Source organism: Lytechinus pictus, chromosome 12, assembly GCF_037042905.1.
Source record: "Lytechinus pictus isolate F3 Inbred chromosome 12, Lp3.0, whole genome shotgun sequence".
Taxonomy (NCBI): Eukaryota; Metazoa; Echinodermata; class Echinoidea; order Temnopleuroida; family Toxopneustidae; genus Lytechinus; species Lytechinus pictus.
The window spans coordinates 20745453-20771240 of record NC_087256.1 but is presented as its reverse complement, the minus strand read 5'-3'; the positions used below and the strand labels follow the sequence as shown (position 1 = coordinate 20771240).

At 36.3% G+C, this 25788-nt stretch overlaps 1 protein-coding gene across 2 annotated transcripts; it reads right to left on the bottom strand.

The window, feature by feature from the left end:
• Positions 1–673: 673 nt before the first annotated feature.
• On the bottom strand, positions 674–23923 carry LOC129273680 (F-box only protein 41-like). Of its 2 annotated transcripts, none has more exons than XM_064107994.1 (14): positions 23854–23923; positions 21487–21682; positions 19436–19618; positions 17245–17383; positions 16279–16452; positions 13706–14475; positions 12689–12870; positions 11229–11344; positions 10579–10677; positions 6965–7114; positions 5625–5743; positions 3953–4111; positions 3178–3293; positions 674–2604 (listed from the first exon to the last, which is right to left on the bottom strand). In XM_064107994.1, exons 1-14 carry the CDS (start codon positions 23893–23895, stop codon positions 2545–2547), a joined length of 2505 nt encoding a protein of 834 aa, XP_063964064.1. In that variant the 5' UTR covers positions 23896–23923; the 3' UTR covers positions 674–2544. The 2 variants fall into 2 exon arrangements, with proteins under 2 accessions (XP_063964064.1, XP_063964065.1); XM_064107995.1 differs by having other exon boundaries at positions 21487–21742; positions 23854–23922.
• Between the last annotated feature and the right edge of the window lie 1865 nt (positions 23924–25788).

Here is a 25788-nt window from a genome sequence, read left to right as displayed (position 1 = left end):
TTAAACTTGTAATGTACACAGTAAGTGAAAAACCATTAATTTCCTAATAATTTTGAAAATCAATATACAAATATATCTCTATTATTATTTGTCTTCTCATTCATGTCTTGTCACTCTATATTGAAAGGTTTGACCATAATATATATAATATATTTATATAATGTGTTTATATAATATATTAATATATTATATAAACTGACGAAGTCTAGCAGCTTGCAGACGAAACGTCGCTTTCACACTACGTTTGCTACATCGTGAGACAACTGGTTAATTTCTTCTACTCATATTAATATAATATATTTATATATATATATATATATATAATGAATTTGACCTCATTTAGCAGTACTTCAAATACATTTCCAGCCAATTTATCCCAATATTGAATAAATAGGTACATTAGCCTTTGAATATTGAATTTTGTATCCCAACTACATGAACCATAAAGGGCCTGTTTTTGTATTTAAGTACACTTGTACTATGTCAAACAGAAATTCGCAAACAAGGATAAGGAATTACAAGCTTTTACAAGCTCATAAAACAATTTTTTTCAATTCTCTTAATTCTATGTTTTAACGACAATGCTTAAAATATATACTTTTATCCAACATCTAAATTAATCATAAACACACCTTGAAATACACGGTGACATGACAACACGGGGGGCCTCATATGGAAAAACAAAATATATATATTTATTTTTTCAACACACCAATTCTTCTCTGTGAAACAGATAAATGTTTGCCTTTGCATCAAATACTAGAGATCATAATAATGCACCAACAGACTACAGTAAATAATTCCAATACTTATATTAATATTATTGCTTTTTAGACGCAAAAATATACAATTCAATCCAGCCACGTAGCCAGGGCTTTCAAATAAGGAGTACAGTTCCTTCTATTCCTTGGTTGAAAAATTTGATGAGCCAAAAAAAAAGGAGGTCATCAGTCAAAATTGTTAGATATTTAGAAGCCGAGAACATGGGTTTCTTTTTCGTCCCCCCCCCCCCAGCTACGTGCTTCCAATCCAATATTACAATCCAATACTTATCTTTACACATCTGTACCAGTACAATATGCAAAATGATCTACAAAAATATACATACTAAATCTTGCTAGTAGAGTCTTTAAATAGAGTTGCTGTTCATTAATATACAAATTTAGATTAGAACACATATTCACCAATAAATTCATTTTTATTCATAATATATCCTAAATGTACATCACATTGCGAATGTGTGTTATGAGAATGGTTTCAGGACAATATTGCAATACAGACATGAAAGACAACAACTGACAAAACAGAGAAGTAAATATGACTAGAGCAGTAACACCTCAGTCGCATTTCCCCTACGGCGGCTATGCAGCGAGTCGAAAACAGCCATTTTTTTTTACCAGCTAAATATAGGTGGGTTGAATAAAAATAAATATAAAGGCTGCTTTCAACTCGCCGTCTGGCCCCCGTAGGGGAAATGTGACTGCAGCATAAGGAATGTGAATGGCTGAATTGAGAACAAAATTATCAGTGGATAAATCCTGAAAAATGGTGGTGGGGAGGGTTGTTGATACCTTTTCTTCACAAATTCAAACGTAAGTACACAGAATGACAATTAATTGAATCATTTACTAAATGAAGCATTACTCTTCAAAAATTTCTAGATAAATGAACAAAGAAACTGTAAAAGTACCACTGATTTAAATGGAATGAAGGTGGGGGATTATAAGCACAGATTTTGTTATGATTCTTTTATTTGTGACCGTGCAGCCACCCAAAAATCAACAATAAGTCTCCCAAAATGAATTTTGAGATTTTTATTGATATTTACCGGTACATATTTCACAATTAAATATCTAAAACATGGCAGAACTTGAACACTTCAAACAAAAAATAAAGATTATACGAAATGGTAAATGGGCTAAATAGTAACGAGACCAAAGGTTAGTAGACAAAGAGGCAGCATAGCTCAGTTGATTAGAGCACATGTTTCGGATAAGATTGTAGATCTCCTCCTATTAAACCCCTTTATTTACTATCTATAGTCCACGGTGGACTGCATGTTCATATTTTAACGAGTTAGAAAGAAGAGGATCTAGGGTATTTGAATTCCAGTTCATCGTGACTTAGCCGTGAACCAGAATAGCCTGGTGGTTTATTAGCTGCCCGGAAAGCAGTAGATGGCAGGTTCGAATCCAACTGGTTCCAATTTTTTTCTGACTTATGATTTTCATAACAGATCGAGCATGCGATCGTAAACACATAGGACTAATGCCGAAAATTTGTCTTCAAATTATAATTTCCTCCCATCAAAGCCACTTTATTAATTTCCAAATCCAATGCCTCACATTTTAGTCACATGGGCCTGTCCCATAAATTAAGTAATGATGGACACTTTCCTTCAATGACGCTACCACGGTAACAATAGCCAATAAAAATAAAGGTTGCTACAGAAATGACAATTGATATCAAAGTTAACATCAATGTTGTCATTAAAAACTGGAACCAGGGTTGGGAATGGCAGTGAAGGAGGGATACTTGGAAGTTTTACTTGTAGTCTGCTCTGACCTGAAGGGTGTTTTCTAAAGACCTTTTCTTGCTTAAAACCTAGAGCATGAAATAAAACAAAAGAAGGTGAAAGTGAAAAAAAAATCAATCTCCATGGATACTGAATTACAAGAATGCTTTGACAACATAATTCATAACAATTATCAAGAAGCAATTAAAGTATTGAGAAGTTATGAAATTGGATGATGGCGGTGTTCATGATGGTGATCGTGATGATGATAGTGATGATGCTAGTGCAGATGATGATGATGCTGATGAAAGTGATGATGGTGGTGGTGCAGATGACTACATAAATGATCATGATCATTTTGAATACGATCACATCAAGGATGTTGATGATGATGATGACGATGGTGGTGGCAGTGGTGATGATGATGACGACCATAGCAATTGTGCTGATAATGATAATACTGATGACAATGATGATGACAATGATGATGTTGATGATGCTGATGACGGTGATGATGATGCTGATAATGACAATGATGATGAAAGTTAAATGATGACAATAAGCAGGTTTAAACCTCTCAGTACCAAGCCATGAAAGCGCACTGAGTTATTCCAAACTGATAAGCCAACGGTACTGAGAGGGTTAAAGAGAATGCTACATACCAAGAGCGTCTCAATCGCTTTACTGAATTCTTTTCTCTGTCCAGGACTAGCAGGCAAAGGGAAGAAATCGGACAGACTTAGATGGACCGAGATCCTGGTCAGCTGTGGACAAGCACCTAAATAACAAAGATGCACAAATAAGTATTATGCCTCATTGATTATAACTTTCAATACCATAATAATTCCAAATATTTTGATTGATCATTACATTTTCTTTTTTTTTTTTCATTCCGGTAATCAATCTGGGAGACTAATATTTGTGGGTTTACAGATAATAGAATGAAGCGTCCAGTCGAGGTTATGGTTACGTTTCTGATCTAATCCAATAGTCATTTGATACAGCGCCTTTTGCTTATGGTCACAAAGCCCTGCACACCCACTACTCTATTTCAGGCCACTAAAACAATAATTCAACACCTCAGAATGATCAACTTAGTCCAAGCTCAACCTATGAGATACTGACGCTAGAATGGTTTTAAAGAAAGTTGTTCATAAACCAAAAGGAATGTGGCTTGGAAAAATGCCATATTTACAGGTTATTCCAAACTTTGTTTGTAATATACATACTGTACATGAATTTAAAAAAATGGATAGAGAAAAAGAGAAAGACAAATAGATAGATAGATAGACAGACAGACAGACATATAGATAGATACATACATACATACATACATAGACAGACAGATACAGTAAAATTGATAAATAAAAAAATACAAATGAATGAATGAAATATAAAAAAACATGTCACTAATGAGGACTGGTAAATAAAACTCACCATTAAAATGTAATATAGCTGAAGGAGTGATGGGTGTATGTCTAAGAATAAGAGTATGGAGACCTCGTAATCCATCTTGGCACAGCTCGACTGCCTTTTCCTCCGTTACCTTGATCATGTGATCTAGTTCAAGCACCTGTAGTTTGGCACATGACCTTACTATAGAGAGGAAGAAGATTAAAGTATAAGTGTGAATTGTAACAAGTGGGAGCAAGTTGCACCCTTATTGTGAGATAACTCATTCGAGATAATCATCAAGATCACCCTTCCCAGCCACTCTTTAATTCACTTCACTGGCATCTTTTGAAAAAGAGAATTATGTTCAAATAACTCTTGATCGTCTACAAAACACTGAATAAACAGCATCCAGAACATTTAAGCAACTGTTTGACTCTGCATACACCAACGGGAGCTCTTAGGTCGGCCGGTGACCCTCTTCGTCTCAGGTATTCATTGACTTGTACATTAGCCAGTGAGAGAACTTTTTAATGTGTCAGCTTCAAAATACAGGAATGAATTGCCTCTTACAATGAGCCAGTCTCCATCACTAGCAATTTTCAGATAGGCATTAAAAATCCATCTCTTTTGTGGTTTGTAGTTTTATGATGAAACAATTCCTTTTAAATATTTCATGGCAAGTGTTTTGGGCCTTATTGGGAAAAAGGCAGTATAAGTATGAAGAAATAATAATAATCATCATAAGATATTGGTCAACCACAGTGTACTGAAGAGTCAATACAATGCATTATAATCATAGTGCTTCTCTTTCAAAATGATTACAATCCTCATTACAGTGTTCCTGGGATTTCACTTTTAGTTCTCCTGCTTAATCATTGGAGTTAACCATTTCTCTGATTTTTCAAATTTTAAATCTCACTCATGGCCCATGCTTTTTTTAGGAAAAAGTTGCTGAGCAACAAGCTCATCATCACAATGAACTTTGATGGCCCATCTATTATGAAACACAAATTAATGATATGACAAGTATCTTTTTACATAATATTGCATATACCAAAATATATGAAATACAGCTTAGCTGATCTCTCCAATGCGAATGTGGTCATATATCTGAGTTTACAAATTACACACTTCATTTCACTCACAGAGGGGCAGATTTGATACAATAAATTGTATTTTAAAAAAAAAATAGAAATAATGAACTGTTGTGGCCCAGAGGATTAGTCTCCAGACTTTGAAACAGAGGGTTTTGGGTTCAAATCCCAGTATGTTTTAATTGCCTTTGGCAAGAAAGTGAAACTATAAACTTTAAACACAATTTCATCATCTTTAATATTACATGAGGAAAAGTCCTAATGCACCCTTTTGGCAAAACCCAAAGGGGGGAGGTGGACAAAGGGTAGGGTGCCCATTTACATAATGCTACCCACCCCTTTTTGGTACATGCCTAAAAGGGAAACAAAATTTGTGAAACTTTAAACTAAAAATACAATTTTATCATCTCTAATATATATAAGAGAAAAAGTCCGAAAGGCCCCTTTCTGCAAACCTGGAGGCAGGAGGGGGGGGGGGGGGCTTTGGACGTGAAGCGACACTACCCATCTTTTTGGTACAAGCCTCCTTCAATAAGGAAACTATGGCGTATTTTTACACGGGGGGAAAAACTTGTGGTCTATAGACTGGTGGTCAAAGGGTCATGCTTGACTGTACTCACCAACAACTGAAAGTGATTCCACTTTGACACTGGGTCCCCCGACACTCAGGGCTTTGAGTTGAGTCCAACAGCGTCCAATCATAGCAACGCAGGCACTGTTAAACCTCTTAGGTTTCTCACTGCAATATAAACAATACAAAGAAAGACTCATTTGTAACCATATTGGAAAATGAAAGTAAACTTGAAAATAAAATGTTTTGACTGTGTAATTATTATCTTTTATTTTGCGTTAAAGTAACCTCATCAGGGGCTTTTGAGGTCCTCGTACACACTAAAAGCTTTATAGCAGATAAGGCACTGTTAAATCCCTTGTGGGTTTTTTTCTGCATAAGTTTCTGCATTTACATTTAAATCAACATGAAAAAATCACAGCAATGCTAAAAACATACAAAATAATTGATCAAATTAAAATGTGACATTAAGATAATAGTAACTGTAGATCATGGATATATCATACACAAGTACAAAAATGAGGTGTACAAGGTCCTCGTATACACTAAAGGCTTTGAGACTTAAGATGATTAATAATAAAATATAAGGCACTATTAAATCCCTTGTGTGTTTTTGTTGGCATAAGTTTCTGCATTTATAGTTAAATCAAAAGAAAAAAAAATCACAGCAATGCTAAAAACATACAAAATAATTGATCAAATTACAAATGTGACATTTAGGTAATAGTAACTGCAGATCATAGATATACCATACGCAAGTACAAAAACACAAAAAAAAAAACCCTGAATGCAGGAGCCAGTTATCAGCGTAGGAAATACATAAGGGCGACGGGCGATTTTGCCCTCTTGACATCCAAAATTGCCCCTAAAAGTCCCCCAAAATGCTTGCTTTGGGGCGACCATTCTTTCTAGAGTTGTCCCAAGATCTGTCACTTAACAATATTCAAGAATATTAAGAAAATCAAAATTCTGACTATGGCAGAATAATGATATTTACTTTTACTGCATAATTGCCTGTTAATCCTAAAAAGTATCCCTTAAAATGAAAAAAATAGCCCCCCCCCCCCCCAATTCTGCAATTGCCTAATGTGGAAAAAGGATAGCCCGTAAAAAATATGCAAATTGCTTGATTGACAACAGCCGGGGAAAAGGGCTACATGAAAACCATAATAAATACACCACAACAAAAACAATTTATTCAACAAAGCTGCTTTCATTTACTGTCTACCAAACTGAAAATGTAGTATTATACCTTTAGAAAAAGCTTTTCCATTTCATAAGATTGATTCTCTGATTTTATGTTTGCTTTTTTTTTTCTTTCAGAATCCCATAGTGTAACTGTAAAGACAAACAGAAATTGACAAAAAAAAAAACCAATGAATGACCTACCAGGGATGTTTCGGTGGTATCTTCAGAGATTGAATCTGACGACATCCTGCTCCAAGTGCCCAGATGACCTCTGACCCTACAGGATCTGTCTTGCTGATGTATGTCACGCTCATAAGGCTCCGGCAATGACAGCTGGCAAGCCACAGTACCCTATCATATCAAACATGGAAAGCATCCATTATCATTGGTTACCACTGAAAGATAAATTGGTATTCACAGTTCTTGTAATTGCACTAAAATTTCAGCATAAATTGGCCACTCTCCTCTCACATGAACACCTTCTCTATGAGTATCATAAGATTAAAGGTCAAGTCCACCTCAGAAAAATGATGATTTGAATCAATAGAGAAAAATCAGACAAGCATCATCCTGAAAATTTCATCAAAATCGGATGTAAAATAAGAAAGTTAAGACATTTTAAAGTTTTGCTTATTTTTCAGAAAATAGTTATATGCACGATTTAGTCACATGCAAATGAAAGAATCAATGATGTCCGTCACTCACTATTTCTTTTGTTTTTTATTGTTTGAATTATACAATATTTCAATTTTTACAGATTTGACAGTAAGGACCAACTTGACTAAACCATATAATGTTAAACAATGGTAATTCCACATGTTCGGGGCAAAATAAAACTTGGTTTCACAGGACAATGAGGAGAAAATTCGAATATTTCATATTTCATTTAATAAAATACAAAAGAAATAGTGAGTGAGTGATGTCATCAGTTCCCTCATTTGCATAATGACCGGGATGTCATATAACTATTTTGTGAAATTAAGCAAAACTTTAAAATGTCATAACTTTCTTATTTTACATCCGATTTTGATGAAATTTTCAGTGTTGTGCTTGTTTGATTTTTCTCTTTGTATTTAAATCAACTTTTTGTTGGGGTGGACTTGTCCTTTAAGTAGCTTTATTTAAATTCCAGAATGGTGCTCATCGGACATCCCCATTCCCCGTTAATATTTGGACATTATCATATCGGGAAAGAGTATTCCAACATGTAGTCCCTCGACTAAAGAACTAACTTTTTTAAATCTTTCAATGTTTATTGAATATAAATCAACCACAGCAGTTAGATAACTATTAAAGGAACAAACTTCCTGATTACAGTGTATATCAGAGAATGGTTTTGTCTTTTCCATATATAAACCCTATATTTTCCTGATTCATGATGCATTGCAGGTAGTACCCAGTCTCTGGTTTCTATAATTACATTAATAATAGGTTCCAAATCCAATCTAAATTATTTTACTTTTCTTTCTTCCTCATTATACCTATTTCAGAGTGCTACAAAACTTAATTGGTATTTGCACTATATAAAAACTGAGTATCATTATCATCATTTATATCACATTCTTCCTTAACAAAAGCAATAAAATCAGATTTGATATTTCTCTCGTTCTAGTGATTATTTTTAATCATTTTCTCCAATCTACCAGGATAGACCTTTTGTTATTTACTCAAGTGCATTTAATTGGAAATGCAATAGGAAGTACCTATCTTAATGAAAATGAATGAATACTCAAGATGACAACACAAGGGAAATATATCACCTTTAGCAAACATATTCCACCACAAATTCAATTTCATACAAATTCAAAGCATCCATTTTATTGAAAGGGGAAGATTTAGAGCTGAAGGAACAGCACAAGCTTAGTTAACCTCATATCCCAAGATTCAACAGTGTTAGAAAGAAAGTATATTGGATGATTTTAAGTTCAATGTTGATGCTGGTGTAGGAAGCACAATTAAGTTACTTTCCCAATTTCCAATACCTAATCTCAGTTTAACCAAAGAATTGCAATCACATTATTCACTTTTTTTCATAAATCGTGTTTTCAATCAATAAGGAGAATACACTATCACATTGCAATCACTCTAAAAAAAACAGAAGATATTGCAAAGGAAAGAAATGCTAGAAATGATTAATGCTTTTCGATCTAAAATCCCAATATACAGTACAGGGGGAAAAAAAAGAAGAAAGAAAGCAAGCAAGCAAGAGACAACATCAAATAAATGTAATAAAACCAAGATGAGAAGGAAACAGATAACTGTAAACAAAACGCAATATATTATACAAAGTCACCCATTGCATACCAATAACATGTTAGGAGGATATTCCTCCTTGTAAGGTCAATAGACAGTGTCTAAGCATTCTGGCATGATCCAGATCTAGAAATCAATAGGACCAATGGAATTACGTGTTAAATACATAAAGGCATTGAAAGACTAGTATAAGCCACCCCAAACCAATAACGAGTCGCAAGGGAGGGTTCTCTTTGTGTTCTTGAAATAGTAGAAAAAAGAAAATTTGCATTTCTGAAAGGGTTACGGTACTCTTTTACTTCCTACTGTACACCTTTTTTTTTTTTCCAAGACTGCTCGGGAGTTTCATAGAAATTGTACAGTGTACACATCTCACGAAATTCGAACCTTGTTTTCTTTTTGCCTTATCTTTTTTTAATCTTGCTCTCATTGAATATCTTCTACTTTCAATCAAGTACTGGTGTGGGTTATTGCTGATCAATTTTGACAAAATAAAAACACCAAATTCATTTTGGGTGACTTTTTGTTGGTTTTGGGGTGGCAGGTCATATATGTTTATAATGTACAGATAAAATGCAGAATGATAGAAAGTGATAAAAAATATGATTAATATCAAAGGAAATAATTCAAATGTAAATTTTCACTAAGCAAGAGACAGCAAGATAATTTATAGTTCAAAATGATTTAAGGCCACCGCACACCTTATGATTGGTCTGTGACCTGATTTTGGAATAAAAATAGAATTCGATGATACTATTGAGTCATGGAATATCTTACTGTGTAATGTTCTAAATTCCTCTTACAAATACCTATGCTCAAATCTCTATGCTATCATCCTCATTAGAATAAAAGCGACTTTAACATCTAGTCATAATGACGTCATAGCAATCGTATGATCGGCTACAAATTGGCCATTACTCCAAAATAAAGGCTTGCAATCATCCAAGATCACTATATTAGCACTCTTACACTTAATTTGAACCTCAAATATATTGATAATTTTCTTTCACAATTTCAGAAAATGAGCACAAAGCAATTTGCTCCAAAATCGGATTGTGGACCAGTCCTAAGGTGTGCGGTGGCCTTTATGGGTTATGGGTTATGCAATATGATTGAATGAAGGTAATGCACTCTTCAAAGTCATGAGAACAATTAACACCAATGTCCCCTCTTCTGAAGTCTGGGTTAACTAAATTCCATGCTTAATTCAAGGGAAGATAAATGATGACAAAATGTTATCAAACGGAAAATGAAGGACCTAAATCAATTTGTCCCAAACAAAAGTAAATATAAATCCCCGGCGGCACCAAGATATTTTAAAAGGATAAGGAAGACAACCGAGATGTGACATCATTTTGTTCTTAATTGAATAACAAAGGTGATGCAGCCTCTATTTTATTATTCTTCTTTTACTTTCTGATATTTTGAAAATCAAAGGGCAGGCAGTACCCCCCCCCCATTGACTCGCTGTATTTCTGCCCCTGTCATGCCCCCCCCCCCCCAAAAAAAAAGGGGGATTTAAATATCAATAGTAGACAAGATGGAGAAAAGAAACAAATTACCTTTCAGTAATAATGTATGGACAATCAACAATCTTGAATGTAAGAAGATCACTGCCGGCTGATTGTAAAAGTGCTTCAAGTCCTGGTTCTAAGCAACCTCTGAAATCACAGCAAAATTCAAAACAATTCATGATAATTACCTTAATTACTAGATTTTGGTTATATATGGACAATTCTGTGGTCACATAAATGCATTATCTTCAGAACCTGATAATTCCTACGTTTGTTTATTTGCTTATATTTCTGCATTCAAATAATACAATACTTGTACATATGTTTATTTATACAATATGTTAAACTACACATGACTGTGGTTTAATCTGATTTTACTCGGGTATATAACTTTCCCTGAATCAAGATTATCAATCTGCAAATCTATGACCAATTAACATTTAAAAAATTACAAACAATTGGAAATATCTTTATGTAACAGCAAGCCATATCGACTGCTGCAGTAAGAATTATTTCAAATCTAATCACACTGTACATTCACAATTACCATTTCAAAGTTGGAAGATTTTGTTTTTCATTTATTAAAGATTCTCTGAAGGGAGGAAAAGAAACAAAGTAAATTTGAAAAGAGTTACTCATATCAAGGGTCTCATGCTCTTATCTCCTTGCATAGACATGTTGGATAACTTGAAACCCACCTGATTTTCTTGAGGTAGACATCATGACTTTCATCATCTCTTCGGTTTCTGGATGAAAGCTTTTCTAGGGTTAGCCACTTCAGTTGTGTGCACCATACAGATATAGTCTTCAGAAACTGTTAGGATGATAAATTGGTTAATATTCATTAAATAGTAATAATGATAATAAGAATGTTGGGTATTTATATCGTGCACCTTATTAGGTGCTGAAGGTGCTCCCATATTACCCCGGCTAGGATGAAGCTCCTGATTCTGGTGCTCACAGCTTTTTGTGGAATTGATTCTTGCTTGTACCCATTTACCTCACCTGGGCCGAGTGCAGCACATTACAGATCGATTTCTTACTGAAGGAAATTATACCTTGGCTGGGATTTGAATCAATGACCCTCAGTTTTAAAGGCAAGATACAGAACCATCTGACAACACTTTTCAGCTAGTATATCACCTGTAGTATAGCCTCTCTTGGTGTAGCCTCTTGTCGAGGCCCTGGCGGCTGCTTCCCGAGTGAAGCGAGGGATTTCCTAATTCGCAAAGCGAATTAGGCCTGGCGCGAGCCAGGGCCTCTTGACATCTGAGCTGAATTATATATTCATGAGGAACGTCTTCCTAATGAATATACATGAGTCATGATATTACCGGTCACCTAGTAAACCAATGAAATGTCAAAGCTGTTTCGTCCGAAGTTCGTAGTCCACTATTCTGCAGGGGAGTCATTTAATTGCGGGACACTAAAGGGGATATAACCAGCAAAATGCTACAAGTAGTGGTACTACTACTGCTAATACTAGTACTGGCCGTAACAGACCCATCACCGCCCCGAAACTTCCTGGGAGATAGTGGTCAGCCGCTGGTCAGACTCGAGTCAAGGGGAAGCAACTCACTCCAACATTCCCTCACTGCACAGCGGAGATCGATAATCGACGCATAGTGGAATCACATGAAATATTACATTTTTTCCATATATCCTGTGGGTAGATTAACAAAAACATCTCGTCCTTTCAGTGCAGATTTAATTTCATCGACTTGCAAATCCTTAAATCGGTCAATATTCAGCATTTTAGAGGCATATTCAATGCTCTTTGATATTTCGTTGTCACTCCTCGCCAAGAATCCACGGGTCGGTATTCAAGATGAGCTCATGAATATTCAATATGACGTCATAGCGGCTTGCGCTCTCATTGGATGATTTTCACCGACCAGTTCTTGGTTGGAATATTGGTAAAAACAATAAATAACAAAAGAAAGTCGGTGAAATTCGGCCCAGATGTCAAGAGGCCCTGTCTCGCGGCGCTCTGCTTCGCTATATCCCTTGCTTAGCCATGTTCGCTCAGAAAGCAGCCGACAGGGCCTCGACAAAAGGCTACTCTTGGTGAGGCAGGTGACACAAAAATGAGGTAAAAGTGAATATAATGAAACAAATGTTTCTGATGGGAAATTAAAAGGAATAAAGTGATTCTTACCTTGGAGGATATCTGCCTGCTACGAAGGTGGACATACTGCCACAACTCCGGTTGGTGACATACATCTCGCCATTCTCTGCACACACTAGCACACTTCATTTTGGTGGAGGTTCGTAGGTATGAAAAGACTAGGAAGAGGATTACTCGTCGCTTTCTTGGCTCAAAATGATGTAGGAATTTACCTGAAATTAATAATGATATTAATTGTAAGTAACATTTGTAGGGCGCTTAATCAGGTGTTTCTTTAAAGCGCTCAGTTTCACAGGGGAAAATAAAATGAAGTCTTAATCAAAAACAAAATTTAAAGAAATAAACAAATGAAATGAAACCCTAAGATGTGCACCTCCATATAGACCAACCCATAACTGATATCTAGACATTAAAAAAGTGGGACTTTTAAGGTGGGTCTTTTTTTTTGACAGATAGGCCTTTACAGAATTATGCAGGGTTAAGAATTTACAAACTCTTGCTGAAATAATCAATTATAACAATGTGCTCAGTATCACCACTGAACAATTGGCATGAACCTCCCAAAACTGGGCCCAAAATCAAAGTTAGGGTTCCAGTTTTGCCCTCCCCTGACCATGGTGTTTCATTCTCCATTTGTATTTTGACACGATGCTCTGTAATTAAGTGAACCTTATATATAAACCACAACATATAAATCCATGAGCTATAAAAAAAGGAAGCACAATTGCATGCCACTGGAAAAGAAATGGCGACTATACAATATGTTTCAAAACAAAAAAATATCAATGAGACTGAGTCTTTTCCATAATATCTCATGATTTCTTTAATATATCAATAAACAACCAAAATGATGAACTTAATATACAGTAGGTTTCCAGGTTTCTAGAGTCACAAAATATCAAAGAACATACAAGGCATACTAACTGTAGCTAATTAATAATTTTGAATTCAATTATATTGCAATAATTAATCAATATTCTATAAATTATATTTTCTTAACATTCATTCATTTCCATTCATTTATTAGTAGTTTACTAATTTACTTACCTCTCCTATAGTGATAAGTTGCACGTCCTTCCTCCGACCACTGAGACACCGATGTCACTGAAACATCAGATCCACTCTCTTGATCCATGACTCCGGGGTCATCATATCTATAATCTGGACTCTGACGGGAATAATCAACACCGTGCGAAGGAAGAGGGGAGAAGCCTCTGCTAACAGCTGTGGGCGAAGCACGTGGGTTGTCATGGCGACTTTGTCTTTGTTGTTCTTCACGTTTCCTCACCACATCCTCCATGACTTCCTCCAGGAAGTCCATGTCATTCCAGTTGTTCTCATCCTTGAAGATGGGATCCCTGTCATTGATAGAAGATGCTGCTGGAATGTAGGATGATGTCTTGGGCCACTGAGAAGCCGATAGGTCTCCACCATCAGAAGGTATCCCCAAGGACACACTGGCTGAAGGGGTTTCATATGAAGCATTCCGTAATGTCCTTTGCACGGCTGACTGCAAGTGAGGCACATGACTGACTTCCGGAGCGCGGCTGGCCTGAATCGGATCTTCAACGAGGTGACTGTATCCAGAGGGAGATTTGGCGATATCTACCGGTCCCGCCATAAGACCATGTCCAGGGCCTTGCGACGGGAACAGTCCGTCTCTGCCTAAAGGCTTTCTTGGAAGACCACTATGATCTTCAGGTGGATACTGGTGTGGCATGGTCTTTCTGGACATACTGAGTGTGATATTTGGGTCTGGTACATAGTGATCGTGTGACGGAACAAGTCTGTCCATCGCTTTGTAACCATCACTGGATCTTTATAAAAGAGAAAATAGAACTTTAATTTACATGAGGACAAAATATTATTACATTGTATCACATAAAATGCAAATTATGTATGAATATACAAGATAATTTCCTATACAAGGCATTTTAGCAGATAAATTAAAGTCATATTTCGCTCGCTACTTTCAATCCGAGACCAAGGAGGTAAACATTTGCCATGTTGCCCTCCCCAGGTTTTGCCCATAGGAATCCTGTACAAGACAAGAGGGCAATATTGGCCATATTTCTGCAAATGCGCTTGAGCAGTAGGAGCCAATTTGATCTCTAATTTCAGCATTTGAAAAATCTGGCTGGAACCACCTTACCAATGCATTGTAGATTTCTACGTGTTAAGTGTATGTGCGCGCGCATGAATGATGCGCGACTGCAAGGTAACAATTTACGTCACAATTGCTTATTAAGGGGGTACTTCGCTAAGTTCGTGAAAAGCCTGAAATTAGAAGGAGTAATAAGCAAATTGGCATATTAATTGTTCCAAATAATAGCTTGAATTACACATTGTACAGCCTTAGGAAATAATAATGATATTGACTGGCTCTTCTTTCGGGAAACATTAAATATGTTGCCCTTAAAAGAACCATATTGCCCTCGCCTATAGGCTCGGGTCAATACGATTCTGTTGTGGGCAACATATTTGATGTTCCCCTCAAGGCCAGTCAATATGAAATAAATATCAACATGCATTCTGTAATCCAAACAACAGTATTTTAGATCAAATGTTCTGAGTGAGTATCTTTAGCAAATAACGTGGCAAAATATGACCTCAAATCTCAATAACAAATATTTACATCATACACTGTATTCAGCTAATCTGTTCCCCAAAGAGTTGAATGCATAAGGGCTATTCCACGGTTACCCACGTTACATTTGGAGACACCTTGACCCATACTTGGAGCTGTAACTCCATCATTATTGATAGGAACTAAACATCTCTTTATCACAACATAGTACGCAGTCTGACTATCCTTTGTATAAAAACAAAACTTGGGAAATTTCATTATGCTCCTGGCAAATCTTTGAAATGTGTTGGTTACTCATGTTACATGATTTGGACATGCATAAAATGAAAAGTGGACATAAGTGAAAAGTGTCCTTATACAAGGCTTTTATGAAAGTTGATTATATCCATTTCAAAGAAGTATATTAGGGAGACAAATTTGTACATAATTCAAAAAATAAAGAACACATGGTTTTTACTATGGGTGCAGATAAAGTGGTTACTCACGTTACGGTTCAGATGGGCTTTATGTACAAAGACACATTGAGCTCATGTCCACCAACCTATGGAATTGCCCATAACCAAGTACCCCATGGCATCACAAACTGATTTATCATCCATCCCAATCATTTCATCCATGCATTTTATAAACATATTGGTAGAAATCATCACATGTGTAAATAAGGAGACAGTTTAAAATGGCATTAGATCCATATTGCCAACCCCATAAAAAAAGAAAATAATGCAATACTAGTACTTTGAGGGATTTTCGGTAAATAAAGGTGTATTTTCAACTTTCTCCAATAGACCTGTATGCATGTTCATTACAATTTTGAGAAAAAGCGTTTCTTATTTAAGATTTTTTAAGGATAAGAAAGGGATGAAATACTGCAAACAGAAAGATTGGCATCTCTGATATTGGTGCTGCAATCAAGAACAAGTAGTGTAAAGGCAGGCCAGATATGGTGAGTTAGAGGCTGAAATCAAACCATTATACAACATTGTGGCTTCATGCAAATGACAAAGCATTAACATTATCAAAAAGATTTTCATACCTCGAAATAGAAGCAGTTCTGGATAATGTACGCGATGTTTTCAAGTCCTCCACCTGATTTTCTGCCTTCTCGGCCCTATCAGCCAGGTCGTCTATATAATGGCGTAGCCGTTGGCGCGCTCTAGACTGCTTGGCTGCTGTCTCGTCCCATACGGCTTTCAATGTGGCTAAATTCCTGCAAAAATAAAATACTGAATACAATCATATCACTTAAAGTTCATTTAGTCTTCAAGCAGATTGCCTACTTCTCAATATATCTGATACAATTTCAATAAAAACAAAACTACATGGGCTAAACCCATGTGGACTACCACGTTTGGTCAATTACTCAAGTCTAACTCTCTTCCAAAAAGTCTAATTACCACTTCTCTACTGATTATTTTGCATTTCATCAGTGATCATCTACATGTACATGTAGTATAGACTATAAAGTGGTGTGAGCCCACGCAGGTGTAGATCACTTTGCTGCATCAGAGCTAAATTATGGTTTTATGCAGATTCTAACAATCATATCATATGTATAATTGCTATTCATCTCATTCACAAAAGACAAAACAATGAGAAACATTTAAAATCCACTGTGAAAGCACCTTTATGCATCTTTTAATCACGCTATCAATGCAATGCAACTATCCAACATTTTGGGCTCGATGATTCTCGTTGCATGATTTCTATTTGAATTCAGTTAAAAATTCATTATAAGTATTTACATTATTGATTTTTCTGTTTTAATGGCAATGAATTAAGTTTGGACGGACAGATGGATGAATAAATAAAAAGAAACAAAATAAATGAATGAATAAATGAAAATAAATAAATAAACAAATAAATAAATATATGAAAGAATGACACAAATGAATGAATAAATCAATCAATCAATCAATAAACTATTCAATTAATCAATTAATCAAACAAAAAAATAGGCTGAAAAGAAAATAACAAAATCAAATCAATCAAAATTCCTTACCTCTCTTTACTTTGAGCTGCTCTGAGAGTGTGGTTGACTTGTGTTTCCAGCATGGCTACTTCTTTTGTTTTCTCTTGAAGCTTACCTTCTAATCTTCTCATCTCGCTCTGCACTTTCCATTTCTCAAGCAATTCATCACCTAAACAAAATAAATTATTGACAAAGATATATCTTAAAAACAATGCCCATACTCATCAGGCTGAAATTAATGATTATGATGATGATGACGATGATGGTGTTGATGACAGAGATGATAAGTGTGAATGGTGAAAATGATGATGAGTTGTGGTTGTGGAGATGTTTATAATACTGTATTTGATAATAATTTAAGCAATATCAATAACGGTGATAATGATAGTGGAGAAGACGATAATGGCGATGATGATGCTGATGATGATGATGATGGTGATGATGATGATGATGATAATGATCAAGATGAATTGATGATGATCATGATGATTGTGATAAAGAAAGTGATAATGATCATGATGATAATGATGATGATGATTGTGATAAAGATAGTGATGATGAGATGATGACGACGATCATTGTGAAAAAGACAGATGATGATGATGATAATGATGTGGTGGTGTTGGAGAGGCAGTTTATAATCACTCGCGTCGCGTTCTGGTTCGTAATCACTCGCGTTTTGGATTTTTGGCGATTTTTTTTATTTCGGTGCGATTTTTTTTTTACGGTGTCTTCAATGAAACAGACATGCAGGGAAATTTGAGTTTCGTTTTAAGCCGGCAATTAAGTGCCTTAAAATAAAATGTACTCGACTACTGTTTTAAGTACCAAGAATAGATAACAAGCTTGATCCGCCCCAGACAGCTGGCAGCAGTCTGTTTTGAGGAGTTTTTTTCAAACATTTTTATTTTTTTTTTTAATTTCTCTGTATTTGTTCTTTTAAATTTCTCTGTATTTCTCTGTATTTGTTTTTTTAAATTTCTCTGTATTTGTCCTTATTGTTCATCTCCCTTCTCACTTCTTCCTTTTCTCTTCTCAGTCTTCCCCTTATTTTATCTTCTCTTTCTCTTCTTCTACATCCTCTCCTCAATTTTCTCTTTTTAATTTTATTTTTACCCCCTTATGTCCTCCATCTTCTTTTTTCTTCTTCTACTTCTCCTCCTCCTTCTTGCTTTTCTTCTTCAGCACTTTTTTCCTCCCTGATTTTTACGTTAGTGTAGAATAATTCACAAAGAAAGGAAGAAGCAAATAAATAGTGATATTATGAAATTGTAGCACCTCACTATGCTTTATAAAGAATACCACAGACTTCAGGAAAATCCTCCAAAGGCAAAGCTAAATCGAGAGTAGCCTTTCCTCCTTTTTCTTCTTTATTCCTTTTCTCCTTTCTTTCTCCTTTTTTCCTTGCTTCTTTCTTTCTGTCTGTCTTTTTTCTTTCTTTCTCTTTTCTCCCTCTTTCCCTTCCTTTCTCCCCCCCTCTCTCTTTTTTTAGGGGGAGCCCCCCCCCCCGCTTCCGCCGCCTATGGCTCTAAGATTTAAGATGTGGAATGTGATTATGTTAAAACAGTAGTCAAAATTTGCTTGTTATCTTAAAACAGTGGTCGAGAACGTTTTATTTAAGGCACTTACCAGCTTAAAATAAAACGAAACTCGAATTTCAATTTCATTTTATTTTTCCAGTACGTTTGTCCCATTGAAGACACCGTTAGAAAAAAAATCGCACCGAAAAAAAAAAAATCGCCAAAAATAAAAAACGCGTGTGATTACCAACCCGACGCGAGTGATTACGAACGCGAGTGAATATAATAAGCCGTTGGAGATGTTTATAATATTTGATAATAATTTAAGCAAAGATATAAAAAACAGTGATGATGATAGTGGAGAAGACGATACTGGCGATTATGGTGATGATGATGATGATGATGGTGATGATGATGATGATGGTGATGATGATGATGTGGTGGTGGGGATTTTTTTATAATATTTGATAATAATTTAAGCAATATCAATAACAGTGACAATGATAGTGGAGAAGACGATATTGGCCATAATGGTAATGATGGTGATGATGATGATGCTGATAATAATAATGGAAAATGGAGTCAAAGTTATTATATGCTGCACTATTACTATTAGAGACTTCTGAAGTTCTGATAAAGTAAGTGACAAGCTCCAGTATAAATTATTATCATTTCAAAGTCAATACACTGATATTACCCACCAGTCTTTCTTGCTGATCCAAGAGGACTATTCTGTTGATTTCTTTTCTCACTCCGTGAAGTGTACATCCCCGAGTAGAGACTGCGGCTACTATCTCCTCCCGGCTTGTGCAAAGAAATATCATCTAGATCTTCATCATCTGCCACACTCAAGTAGGTAGTACTCTTTCCACTCTTGGCATCATCTTTTATATCAAACACCCAGAACAAAGCATTTAGTCCAAAAGGGCATTTATTTTATTACTGTGATAATGAGGATGCGTCATGAAGGGCCAATACTCAATATGGACACTTGAGTTAACAATATAGGCCATGGAAAGAAAAGAATGATAATGAAATGAATTTGTCAGGATTTCCTCTTGAAACATTGCATGCAATGAGAGCATGGCTCAGATTTTGCAAACGTCAACAGTTACTTGACCCCTTTACCAATAGTCACATCCATAATCTTGTCATTGTTTACTTGATTATAGTATGGATTTCACTGTTCTAAGCGTCCCACCCCCCCCCCTCTCCAATTGTTGCTTTGATTTCTATCAAGAAACCCAAGCACTACAAGTCTGTCAACCCGTTGCCTACTGGAACCGGGTCATACCTGTACAAAGTCTATGGGGATGACATAATTCAGTATTCAATGGGTTAAAAGAGCACACCCTATCACGAATTAAAAACTCACTATACTGTAACTTCGAAGTAATACAATTATAATTATAATATATAATTATAATAGTATTAATTTTCATATTTTTTAGATTTAGATTTATTCATTTTCCGTTTACAAAGCACAACAAAATCAAAGTAACAATACATAGTCAAATTTAAAGTACAACATCAATTGGAATAATGCATAAGAATTAGAAGGTATAAACAATGAGAACTATAATGCAAACTAAAGTAACTTTGACTAATAACTATATAAAACAGAACGGAGGGGCTTGCCAAGAAAAGCAAAGCTTGTATGGGAGGCAAGCCCCTGTAACTTAGTTTCAATACGTATATTACAAAACTATAGTATAAAGGAGAGACGGAAGACAGTTTCAAAGGAGGTTATACAAAATATTGAAGGTAACAACGAAAGAGTGACACAAATTATAATACATGGTAATAGTAATAATAATAATGATAAAAAATAATAACAATATGGTTACAATAATTGTGATAATGAGGGAGGAACAAAGAGACAAATGTAGGGAGAGGGGGGGGGGGGTGCAGGTACAATGAATTTTATGAATTAGTGGAGCCCAAAAAAATCCAGTTGTAAATGTTATCAATTTTTTTTCCATCAAAATTGATAACAAGATAGGGTTGAAAAATAAAACATGAAATGAAATGGACATTACATAAAAGAGGGTTATTTCATATGCTGATATGCTTTTTCTGATTTCCATCACTTCAAAATAAAGCACATAGAAAATAAATACTAGTACTAGTATCTTGTTTTTCATGTGCAATGTTTATAAGAGTCAAACCTGGGTTAGACTTATATACTATCTCTCTGACTCTATTGTAACCACCAGCCTGAAGTGATATGTGTACATTTATGTGCATACATGTACATACGAACCAAGGGCCTGTTTCACAAGTATCGGAACTCGTAACTCAACGCAGCTTGACGCCATCTCCAAGATAACTATATACATGTACGCTGATTGGAAAAGATGCTGAAGCATGGAATTGGCACGTGGAAAGTATACATCTTGTTAACAGAGAAATATTATCCACCTTGGCTTGTCTAGATTTGGCGTTAAGCTGGTTTTATGATGCTTTCATGAAACAGGGCCGTTTCCCTACATGCAATTTAATAGTGGTCCCTGGAATAGTCAGGTCTCAATATTATACGAATCGAACAAATGACTGCTGTCCGGGTCAGATGGTGCCATACTCTACTCACCAGTAAATTGCCAATGGTCTACACAGCCGCATCACCTACCTTCTGTTTGGTTTCATATCCCACATGGAAATAACTTTAATTGCCATTTAGCTAATTCACCATTTTGTCTAATGGCTGAGAAGTATACCAGCTATATTGTAGACCAAGTAGCTCACTACTCACCTTTCTTCATCGGCAAGATATGCGCCGCCGGCCTCATGGAAGAGCGTTTCTTGAAAAATGCATCTGCTCTGGATTCCGCCTGTTTCTGTTTCATCAGGAGCTGTCTAGCCAAGGTGATCTGCTGTCCGAGCTCCACGGCATTAGGAGACAGTCCCCTCCCAGGGGGAAACTGTCCATAATGGGCCGACATGGTATCCTGAAAGAGATGCAGTTAATGGTTGATCTTAATCTGTCGCTAGCTGGAACAAGGTGGTCTCTGTAAAGAGCCAATTATATACAATAATTAGAATAAGAATTCAGTTGTCAACAGGATTTTAAAACAAAAAATGCAGAGAACAGACCAAAGGCATAGTACAACACTCCTGACCACCATTTTACTTTGCACATCAATCTGAACCATCATATCACTCTTTAATGTGCACAGACAATGCAGGCTGATTCAATATGTTTGGCAAATTAGCATGTTATAGTCTGGAGGTTCCATGACATTTGCCATGGCGCCATGGCAACAAATGCTCCGCTGTAAATTCCACACACTGATGGGATGACCAACATCTATACTACCCTGGATTTAACACTATACCCTAATCCTACTGTATACCTAACCCTAAATCTTACATCGCCAGAGCGAATGTTGTGTCACTGTTATATATGCAGAACATGCAGTCAATGCATGGCTTGCAACGTAGATCTAGTAGTTTTCAATGGGAAAACTTCAAAAGCACATTTGGAATAAGATTTATATTTTGTAGTCTGCCTCCAAAGAGCAAAATAATTGTATTTTCCAACATAGACCACATTTAGACCCTTGATCATCACCACTTCCACTGCCACAATAAAACATTTTCCCTCGCGACAACTACGGCAGCTCACCCGTTGTTCACTGCATGTTTGCATGATTTTGGTCTCTAACTTCAGTCGATATAAAAATTACGGCGAATCCAAGCGAAGCAATGTCTGAGAATTTGAATGATGGCGCCAAGATCGAAGACAAAATACAGCCGTTCCCGATCACAATATTCGGAAAAGCGGTGGTCATATTGACCGTGACCTGTGACTAAGATACTTGCTATGACCAGTAGAGGCGCACAGCTAATATGGAAGACTGTCTCCAATGTGGGAGATTATCTCCAATATCAGAGACTTTTGTAAAGAATTTGGGTATCCAATGTCAGAGACAGTCTCCAGTTTGGGAGTCAGATTTCCTTTGTTTCTTGGTGGCAAGTCAAAATGCAAATTCCTCATGAAAAATTACCCCTTTCACCACCTACTTTAAAAATTGACCATCTACTTTTTGGTTTTTTTTTTTTGTCATCAACACACAATTGAAACAGGCTTCTGACCTCGGTGAAACAAAATTTTGGGTGGAAAAAATTATGTTCTTGTTGGTGCTGTTTCTTTTATCCTTTTGCAAAGCAAGTCTCCAATATATGGAAGATTGTCTCCCAATATTGGAGAGAGGCTCCCATATTGGTCGTGCACTGCTACTGATGACATTTGCGAACAGATACTGGTGGGGAAATTTGCTCGAATTCGGCCGGTGCAAAATTGCATTAGCGCCAGACGTCACTGCCATTGTGAGCTCTTGCTGAAATGTAATGAATATTCATGAACTGAAAATGGTAACACTTACTCATAAGAATAGACTTCTAACAAGTTAATAAGAAATATTGTCAGACATTGACAAATAAATTTTTTGTCAAATAAAAAGGAAATAATTTCATATTCAATTCAATTTCAAGTTAACTTAGAATAAAAATTAACCATAACTTTGCGCAGACAAGGCCAGGGGCCAACTTTACAATCCAATGAAATAATCGATTATGAGAGCATGGATACTAACTGTACTGTAGTGTTCAGCATCACACACACGACAATATATTACATTGGATTCTAGGCCGGAGCCCCCCCCCCCCCCCCCACCCAAGGGTTCGTTACATGCCGCCGCGCACAGAAAAATCAAGCCATAGAAGTCGTGTGTTGTGGACCCAAGAAGTGAGATCCGGATCCCAGCACGCGCGACCCACTAGTTAGAAATCCACTGCCAAACGCGGTTCGTGGTGCGAGGTTAGTATACTATTACTAATACTAACCTCGCAATACGTGAGTGCCCCCCCCCCCCCCCCCCGTAACTTAGTCCAGCCTGGACTCCAGGCCATGCATGAAAAGCAATGAATGGGACTGAAGATATATCGTGACCACTGACTGACTTGCGACAGGTGAGGTGAAACGGAAATACTATAGGGCCTAGACTTTATTAAGTTATCACATCAATTTTTAAACGCAAGGTTGCAAACTTATCTTATCGCATACACAATTAATTTAAGCAGAATCTTTAAATAATTAACTCGTGCAATATTAACTTACAACACTTCTAATTGTTCGGAATATCAATTGCAGTACATCCATCAACAACGACAGCCAGTGCTGCTGCGCGCGCAACGACGGTCGGCCTTGGTGGGGGCGGGGGCCGGGGGGGGGGGGGGTCGGGGCGGAACAAGGTATAAGTGGATGGAGATGAATGACATGATGTTGAATTGATTAAAAGTTGAACAGAAAATCAGATGTAAGAATGTGACAAATGATCAGCACCTGATAGGGTAATTATTGGAATGGATCATGAAGCAAAAAAAATGTAGACTAAACGGAACTATTATGGCTGCAAAAGAAGAAGAAGAAGAAAAGAAGAAGATGAAGAAGAAGAAGAGAAATAGAAGAAATCCAAAGTAAAAACTAACTTTCCTACATTTTGAATGATTCATAACATAACAGTATTGTATGTTTGTGTTTTTGTGCAAATTCATTATAGGCCTATATTGTAAATGTTTATACAGACTCGATCTTACCCTTAATAAAACAAAAGGGGTAATCCATGCAGGTGGAAAATAATTGTATTTAAGCATGGACCTGATGTAAGTAAATAGAGTAAAATTCACTGAGCATAACCTGATTCGATAACAAATAACGAGTTTAAGTTGTTGAATTTTAAAGTTCGGCAATATTTTGTTAAAACAGTTTCACGGGGTCATAAATTAGCAATTTCTGAATTGATATGCCATACCCCCGCTCTCCTTTTACCAAATGTTATTACATGAAATTATAATTATGTCATATGGTACTGTACGTGTGTGTCCCCGGGATGTGTCCCCCTTCAGCATGCAATGATTATGTTACTCATTTGAATCAGGTATCAACCATTTTTTTCTTCTTTTTTTCATTCTTAGTGGACAAAATTTGAATAAATCAGGGGCTGCGGAACGTACGGCCCTTTGCAGGGGCCGCGGAAGCCGGGGGGGGGGGCTGGGGGGCTTCAGCCTCCCCCCCCCCACTTTTTTCCAAAACAGTGTACAAAAACGTAAAAATGACCATATATGATTGTGATTTTTTGCATGGTCAGCCCCCCCACACTTATGGCTCAGCCCCCCCCCCCCCATTTTGAAAACCGTTCCGCGGCCCCTGCTTTGAAAGTGGGGGAGGCTGACCATGCAAAATAAAAAAAATCACACTCAGGTGATCATTTTTACATTGGGAAAAAAGTTCGGGCCGTGAAGAATACCCAAATATCGGACAAATATATATAAATCTGCTACATTGGACAAGCTTAAAAGACGAAAAGATGATTTGAATAGAAAGAGGAAATAAGCATAACCCTGAAAATGTCATCAAAGTCGGTTCTAAAATAAGAAAGTTATGACATTTTAAGGTTCCGTTAAATTTCACAAAACAGTATATGCACATCTTGCATGGTCAGTATGCAAATGAGGGGACCGATGATATCACCCACTCACTATTTCTTTTGTATTTCATTATATGAAATATGAAACATATGAATTTTCTGCTTATTGTCATGTAAAACAAAGTTTCATTCCTCCCTGGACATGTGGAATTCGATTGTTTAAATATTTTTCTTTTTGTTCAAACAAGAGGGCCCTAATTGTCAAATCCATAAAAATTTCAATTTTGTATAATTCAAACATTAAAAAACAAAAGAAAAAGTGAATGAGATCATCGACTCTCTCTCATTTGCATATTACTGAATTGAGCATAGAACTGTTTTGTGAAAAATAAGCAAAACTTTAAAATGTCATAACTTTTTTTATTTCCATCCGATTTTGATGAAATTTTCAGCATTATTCTTGTTTGATTTTTCTCTATTGATTCAAATCAACCCTTTTCTGGGGTGGACTTGACCTTTAACATAACAGTGAAAGGGGATTTTCGAGGGTCTCTTTTGAGCATTTCGGGGGCAAAATCGCTCCATATTCCCCCGTGTATTTTTGTCCCTGATTCTTTAAATTGTTA

What these genes read in the sequence shown, in the direction of transcription:
- LOC129273680 (XM_064107994.1), bottom strand. Translation starts at nt 23,895, where the DNA reads ATGGATGTACTGCAATTGATATTCCGAACAATTAGAAGTGTT. An exon ending in GTCTACCTCAAGAAAATCAG is followed by an intron (nt 10,678 to 11,228) that starts GTGGGTTTCAAG and finishes CTGTGATTTCAG; the next exon opens with AGGTTGCTTAGAACCAGGAC. An exon ending in GGAATCACTTTCAGTTGTTG is followed by an intron (nt 4,112 to 5,624) that starts GTGAGTACAGTC and finishes TCCTCTCTATAG; the next exon opens with TAAGGTCATGTGCCAAACTA.